The 8,639-nt window shown below is 34.9% G+C and overlaps 1 protein-coding gene across 1 annotated transcript; it reads left to right on the top strand.

Moving 5' to 3' along the window:
- On the top strand, positions 1,057 to 1,386 carry LOC109838535 (HD domain-containing protein YBR242W-like). Its single transcript, XM_020406966.1, has one exon. It carries the CDS (start codon positions 1,057 to 1,059, stop codon positions 1,384 to 1,386), a length of 330 nt encoding a protein of 109 aa, XP_020262555.1.

The raw sequence follows: 8,639 nt of genomic DNA, 5'->3' as shown, positions 1-8,639 counted from the left end.
TGGTATTGGTTTAGGACTAGGATTCAGATTTAAATTTAATGTGTTATTAATTTAGGACTAGGATTTTGATTAAAGTTTAACGTGTTATTGGTTTATGACTAGATTTAAATTTGAATTTAAGGCGTTCTTGGTTATTTAGGATTGTTATTAGGACTAGGATTTCAAAATCCACATTCCATTTCAACTCTATAGTTTTTAATGAGAAAATTTCAAGAGAAAGTCCAAGTAAAAATTGATGGATTATGATGTTACTATGTGGATTTCTTCTCTTCTCTTCTCTTTACTTATTTAAATATTTAACATATTTCAAATTAAATATATTTAATTTTATAATATTACATGTTTCTAAGTTATTATATGTTAACATTGAATGTATTTATTTTAAAATACTTTTAATGAGCTTCTATGAATTTATTTAACTTATTTAAAATATAATATATTTAATACTATTTAATCACTTAATATATTTAATATTTGATATTAACTTAGATATATTCATTATTTTACATTTCTAAAATATATAAATATTTTAAATATTTAATACTATATTATATACATTTTGTTTGAACTTTTTAAATAGATTACAAGATACATTCAGTTTTATTGTTGTCATCCGTTAATCGAAATGAGGGTGGTTTTTTAACTAATATTTATTTTTTATTAATGATTATTATTGAACATAATAATTTAATTTAAAACTCCTAATCCATATAATCCATGAATCTAAAATTTAGTCGAGAAATCCAACCATCTGTCTATGAATCCAAAGCAAAAGTTCAAGAATCCAGATAAAAAATTCAAGAATTCTAGTCACAAAAATTGAAACTCAATCAAAAAGTCCAGGGCTCTGACCATAAAATATGAGTCCATGTCCCAATCTAAGAATGACAACTGTCTGAATCTAAATCAACAATACGAAATGAATAACACGTCTTAAATAAGAGTATAGAATTGTGAAGAGCTTAGAAGGATAAATATAGAAGACTACAAAAGTATTGTCATGCAAAATCAGAGCCACCCATGATAGCAACTAATAAGAAGAAGATCTTTTTAGTTATGGACAATCAGACACTCAAAGAAGATTTGAAGAACATAGAAGAGGCTTATACGATGGTAGTAACTAAAAAGGAAGATTTAGTCACCAATGTGTTTCCTCTTGAGAAGAAAACCATCATTGTGCCAGAGATTTCTAGTGTTGGTCATGATATGCAAGTGAAGATGGATATCGTTCATGATATTCCCAAAGCTATTGTGGAAGATATTACATTTGTTGATTTTGTTCTAGTGGAGGAGAATAGTAGAATAGAGAGCGAGACAATTGATTATGTTTGTAACATGCTTGAAGGAGGGTCCATAGCAAAGAAAATGAAAGAGCTGGAGATTTAGTATGAGGAAAATTCTTGTACTATAATATGAGAAGTTACAAGAAAAATATTTAAAGACAAATACTACCAGTAACATACACATACTGTGGGAAAGATTTATACACAAAATTAATTCAAAAGAAGACCTAGTGTGGAGGTAAAAGAACAAATGAAAAAAAAAATTAATGGAAAGTACAAGGTGAATACTGATCTACGTAGGATAAAGTTGAAGTTCTTTATCGAGAAAATTACTATTCAAACAAATGTAAGCTCACGATCGAGCTTCTTTCAACAAGAGAAGACTAATGCAGGATGCATAAAGAATAAAGTCATGAAGCAAGAGACTGTTATATGAGCCAAATGGGGTTATGAACACATTGTTGACCTTACCACAAGAAAAAATGATCATATCTTCCAAACCAAAAGGCGGATTCTAATATATTATATATATAAATCTCTTATATTGGACAAGATGAAGCCAACTAAATTGGCAAATTTCTAAAATCTCATCAACAATATCCATTTTTAATAGAATTTGGAAATAATCAGCCTTTAGGTTATTTTTAGTAATAAAGTACATTCTTGTTTTAGTTAGGAAACAAATATGAGCTGATTTAGATTTGATTGATTTTCTCAATCATAAGAGTCTTTTTAAGGTAGATTTTGTTACCCTTTATTTTTATGTAATTCTAGTCTTGTTAGAAGTCTATTTTAATTTTTCTATTTAAGAAGAGGCTTGTAAGTTGTAACCCTAGAATAATTATAACTTTTTATCAATAAAAAAATTTTATAATATTTTTTCGTGGATTCGAAGATCACTCTTTATGGATTCAAAGAGTAGCCCTTGATTGATTCTAAGGTTTATCACTTACATGCTATGTTGAATACTAAGTTAAATTGGTTTCATGTTTCTTGTTTAAGGTAACACAAACTAATACATATTGTTTGAATCATGTGTGAGTTTGGTTAGTGTATTAAATACTTAGTTAAATTGGTACCGGGGTCTGCTAGGGTGTTTGGTTAGATTTGCTCCCCATTCCATGGTTACATATTCAAATATCCTTATCAACTTTCTTGGAATTAGGATGGATTTTAAATTAGGTCCTCCCAAGTGTTAGGAATCTTAACCCCAAGATTAGTTTGTTTTGATGATAACAAATATTATATGTTGTGTATTTGTTTTGCAGTATCAGAGCTAAATCAACAATGATATTCAAAGAGATACTCAAAACATAAGATGAGTTCAAGGCAAAATGTAGCAAAGAATAAGATATACTTTATTGTCAAAGTATAATTTTATATTTTCTTTGCTTAGAAATGTGTACAAGCCTTGATTACTCAAACACATGCATACACATAGTGTTAGAACACACTAACACAAGCTTAGTGTGTTAGCTAACTATAGAAATCCCCTATGATAACCATTAGATTTAATAGATATTGAGTGAGACTTAAAACATATCATCTAACTATAGAAATCCCCTATGATAACCATTAGATTTAATAGATATTGAGTGAGACTTAAAACATATCATATATCTCATATCTACCCCTTAGTAGTCTTAATAGATATTGAGTGAGACTTAAAACATATCATATATCTCATATCTACCCCTTAGTAGTCGACTAATAACATTAGTAGTCGACTAATAAAGACACAGACAGAATATCAGTTTCTATGTCATTTTAGACTAGTCGACTACTAGGATATTGTAGGCGTCAAAAATTACCTATAGGTTCCCGCACGCAGCTCGAGACGAAGCGAGGATGATAAACATTATCATCTAAGTTGAACGAGATTATCCAAGGCTAAAAAAGAAACGAAGGAACACACGTGAAATGTTAAAACGTGTGAAATGACGGAACAAACACAATCAGGAGGGTTCGAGGTGGCTTGCACATGTGCGGGCCACTTCGAGGTCATCCGCATGAAAAGGTGTTATTTTCAATATGACTCGCATTGAATATGAAAAATCTTAAAAGATAAAAGTTGTAGGTCTCTTCCCCAGATTTCCAACTCAACTTTAATCACCTCATTCCGATGTCGAGCAAGAGAGATTAAGGCAAATTACCGTGTGAGTCACTAAAGACTGACCCGCACACATGCGGGTCACCCTGAGGTGACGCGCACAAAGAAGAGACCTTTCGACCATGCTACAATCTGAATCTGAGGAAACTCAAAAGATAAAAGTTGTAGGTGGTTATTAACTGAAGATATGACCAAATCTCTCATTCTTATCTAAATACCCCATATCTGGAGCCCTATAAATACAAGCCTAGGACCTCCTTTCACAAGGGGCGAATTATTATCAAGACGAGAAGGTGCTGCCGAACTTCAGAGCCAAGAGCTATGAATTTTAGAGAGGAGGAAGAGATCTTGGTGAGTTCTTCTACATAAAGAAGGAGAGTTTGAGAGATCTGAAGCCTCATATCCCCATTCCTTAATATTAGGCTTAGTCTTACTCTTGAGAAGAGTATTGATTTCGCTTGGTCGAGATCAATACTTCAACAATTACTTCCTTCGTGAAGTGGGAGTTCTGATTAATAATTTTGTCAACCAGATCTGATCCGTAGGTGATCCATGCATAAACCTCGGTACAGGCAAGGATCCCACACAAGCAATATGAGATAAACTACTGTTGTGTGTTGTTTGAAGGAATTGTAATCTTTATACTTTCATTGTGTAAGAAGATCTTATAAAAAATCAACTTTTAATTTATTTGAGTTTATTGTAATGACTGAAGTTATAATAGATTCAAGACAATAAAAATAGTAATTTCTGAACCAAAGACGCTGGCGAACACAGTGGGAGCTAACAGCCTTTCTACGAAGGCTGATGTGTCGAAACCTCGAATCTGGATCTCTACTGATGTAGAGGTCGAGTATGAGTTCGACCAGGCCAAGTTCGAAGAGTATCTATTGTAGGATCTGAAATAGATACACTTAAACACTAGAGGGGGGGTGAATAGTGTTCTTTTAAAATTTATGCAAAGTAGATTATAAATTACAACGAAAAATGGCAATCTCAGAAATTCACAATCACAAACACAAGGATTTATACTAGTTCCACCAATCCGGTGTACATCCAGTCCCCAAGCAAATCCCGCTTGAGAGTTTCCACTATGATTTTGAATAAACTTACAAAATCAAATGCAAACCTGACCAATTTGTAAGTCCCTACAAATTGCAACACTAATTGACAAACACCTTGCCAATTTGAACACCAAACTCTAAACCAAGAGATCAACCCTCTCAAACCCGAGAGAAAATCCTTTTTGAAGCAAGAACACAATTGATCCTATAAGCCTTGAATGTGTAGTGAAGTGCAGCAGTGGCTTAGGATTCTTTTTAACCTCTCTAAATTGCCTAAACAATAAGTATTTGAATGATGTTCAAAGGCAATTTCAGAAACTTTTTTTTTCTCAAAATCTGAATATTTTTTACTTGAAAAATGCACAAAGATCAAAGCTTATGGGTATGTAAGTATCTGCATTTTTTCTGAACAAATAACCTATTTATAGCCATTGAAAAGACAATTTTTTAAACTTTTAAAAATGTTTAAAAACGGCTATAAACAGTCATAAATTCAAACTTTGAATACTGAAAAAACTGTATCTGTAGTCGACTACAATACACATTTGTCGACTATACTGAGTTCAAACAGACTCTGTGTATTCAGAAAATTTCTCAGTAGTCGACTACAATGCTCATTAGCCGACTACACTGTATTTTTGACAGAAACTGATAAAATGAAATTTGCGTTCAGTAGTCGACTATAATGTTGATTAGTCGACTATACTGTAAAAAGACAAAAACTTATGTTTCTGTAAAACACCTGAGTAGTCGACTATAATCCATTGTAGTCGACTATACTGTAAATTGACAAAAACATGTATTTGAGTTTTATACACGAGTAGTCGACTACTATTCTAATTAGTCAACTACTAAGAGTAAAAATTCTGAAATAAAATATTTTTATACTTAAGTTTTAACTATAATTCTAATGGTTAACATAGGGGATTTCTATAGTTAACCAACACACTAAGCCTGTGTTAGTGTGTTCTAATATTGTGTGTGTTCGTGTGTGTGATCAAGGCTTGTACAATAATTCTAAGTAAAAAAAATGTAAAATACATTATCTCATCTGTTCTTCATTTTCTTCACTTCATAATGCCTTGAAAACATCTTGTACTTGTTCATATTCTGATATTAAAATCTGCATATAAAAGTTAGTGCACACACTGTTTAAATTGTTATCATCAAAATACTATCATGGAGATATGATATTTAACATTCTCCCCCTTTTTGATGATAACAAATAATTTATGCATAAGTATATATTTTATAATCAGATTAAAAACATAATGAAATAACCATACTTACTCATACTTACTCCCCCTGCATATATGCAAATTTGAGTCTATAACAATACATAAAAAACATAACAATACATAACTATTTCTCCCCCTTTGTTATCAACAAAAAGAGGAAAATATTTATGCTAAACATGATATTATTTCTTCAACATGAGCTAAAACTTCAAACAAATCATCAAGGTTATGAACATAGTCCATAACTTCACCCATCCAAATAGGTAGGCAAAGACTTGCCATAAAGACCAAAAGTTCCACAATGTTCATCACCATGATCTGTTTAAAATATGTAGCACATATATTAACTAACCAAACATCATCATAGATAATTAAACACACAATCAACATACTTAACATAGTAGCAACATAAATAACACATTACATAAGTTCTAACAACTCACAACTACATAGTTTTTGATACTTAAACAGAAAAACATAATTGTTTTGAAATTAACATAAAAACATCCTAAGATGCTGGAGGAGGTTGATGTCCTTAAAAATACGCATTAAGCTTTGTGTCTAAGTCTTCAAACTTCTTGATTAGCTCTTCTAGATTACTAATGATATATGAGTTTTGGGAATATAGAGCTCTTTGACCAGTTTCAAGTTCCAGAATACGTGCACTTAAAGTGTTGTATTGCACGTCTGAAAAGCATGAGAGTTAGCTTTGTGTCTAAGTCTTCAAACTTCTTGATTAGCTCTTCTAGATTACTAATGATATATGAGTTTTGGGAATATAGAGCTCTTTGACCAGTTTCAAGTTCCAGAATACGTGCACTTAAAGTGTTGTATTGCACGTCTGAAAAGCATGAGAGTTGAATTTGGTTTTCCCCTTTGTTTAAAACTGGGTTCTTCTTGGCAGCGATGGAGTGCTTCCTTCGATTGATTGCGTCGAACTTGCTCTCCGTTGACGATCCGACCGTCTTTATCTCGTGGGAACGATGAACTTTCGTGGAAAGTTTTATGAATAACTCTGAATGAGTTTAAGAACTCTGAACGAGTTTGAACTCTGTGAATAGAGTTGTTGGAACCGAAAATTCGGTTAAGGATCAAGCTGTTTTTCTGTTGTCGAAGAATCCTCTCAGATTTGATCTTCTGAGGTTGATTCAAAAAATCCTATCTGATCTTCTGAGGTTGATTCAAAAATCTTCTCTCCAAGGATTTCGTTGCTGTTGTTGCCGAATCTCCAAACCTGAGTGGTTTTGATGATAAAGAATCCAACCTCTGATCTGATTATCAAAAATCTGATCCTTTAACTCTGTCGAGTTTGTTGATATTTTATAGGGGGATAAGGGGTTGTAACTGACCCCTATATCCGCTCCTACGTGGGCGAAAATCCCTCGGAACATGGGATAAACGGTTCTGAAACCGTTCGACTAGCGTTCAGAACCTCAACTTCGTGTTCTTTGAATTGAGACGCGAAGTTGGGTGTTAGCTGAACACCATTGAACGCGAGGGTCGCTCACGTTTGGCTTGTGCATTGACGACGCGAGGGTCGCCTTCATTTCCAACTTGGTGACGCGGGGATGACATCCGCGTTTCAGAAGGAGCCATTTGACTTGTAACTTCTTCTGTAGAGCGTTGCAAGGACCGTTGTTCAATAATCCTAGCTTTAGCTGTTGTGGGGTGTGAAAGCCGTCAGATTGTAACTTTCACTGTAGATTGTGAAGACTGCTGAATAGAGTTTTCATCCGTCGTCGGAAGTGTCGTTGAATTGTAACTCTTCTCGATCTATGTGAAAAGCCCTCCATTCGCAAATTTCGTTCACCGACCCGAAAACTATTTGATTGTAGCTTTCGTTGTAGGAGCTAGACGGGAATCAACATCCATAGTGTCTTAAAGATGAATATTCGCCCATAGCTCTCTACCAAGCAACTATTCGACTATATGTTTCGATCATCGACCCGAAAGCTATTTGATTGTAGCTTTCGTTGTAGGAGCTAGACGGGAATCAACATCCATAGTGTCTTAAAGATGAATATTCGCCCATAGCTCTCTATCAAGCAACTCACCAACTGAGTCCAACTTTTTATTTCTGAAATCGTCCCACTGCTCATCAGCATCTCTAATAGTTGCTACGATATTAGCCATGCTGTTGTCACAGCCATCAAGATCAATCATCTCAGAGGTGAGGTCGCGTTTGTGGCAATTGTGGAGTTGCGGATGCAGTGATTGGGAAGTCGTCTGATTGTGACCTCCGTTGTCGGAGCTTGTTTGAATAAGCTATCTATTGTGATTTTTAGACAGCCTACAGAACCCCCTCCAAAGTTTTCGAAAGTTCGCGGTTGACTGGGACGAATTTTCGGAATACTTTGGATCCCAGAATTTGGTGGATTGATTGCTCTTCCCGCCTGATCGAGTCAGATGATTTCGCCGTTGTTGACTGTACTCTATCTGTACTCCTCCAACAGACTCCCCAGTGGAGTCGTTTGTTTCTTCCTGGCTTTGGTCGCCTTGGTAACCAAGAAATTGCTGTTCATGGTGGTCTCAACACAGAGATGCCTTCTGCATTTGAGAATTGGAACGCGTGGGTGAGCCCAGCGTTGGGAAATTTGAACGCGCAGGTGAGCATCGCGTTTGGAAGCTGAATCAACTCGAACGCGAGGGTCGAGTTTGGGCGGGCTGATGGCCTCGAATCCCGTCCGTTAGGATTTGACAGCTCATAGCTGTCTATAAATAGACCGCTAGGGGTCAAATCAAGAGTCATTTGACTCTTCTTGAAAATTTAACGAAAAAGAAATTTCGTTTTCATCTCCGGCGAAAACTATTCTTCTTCTCCGACGAGATTCAATGGCACCAAAGAAGTCCTCCAAGTCCGACGTCGCTTCCAAGCCTGATGCCGCTACGGTTCGGGGATCTGCACCGTCGGTGCCGACCGGCGGCGCCGCTGCTCAGGCGAATG

This window comes from Asparagus officinalis, chromosome 4, assembly GCF_001876935.1.
Source record: "Asparagus officinalis chromosome 4, Aspof.V1, whole genome shotgun sequence".
NCBI classification, from domain to species: Eukaryota; Viridiplantae; Streptophyta; class Magnoliopsida; order Asparagales; family Asparagaceae; genus Asparagus; species Asparagus officinalis.
Note: the sequence above shows the minus strand (reverse complement) of the source record. Positions and strands in the feature narration are given on the sequence as shown.

What these genes read in the sequence shown, in the direction of transcription:
- LOC109838535 (XM_020406966.1), top strand. Translation starts at nt 1,057, where the DNA reads ATGGACAATCAGACACTCAAAGAAGATTTGAAGAACATAGAAGAGGCT.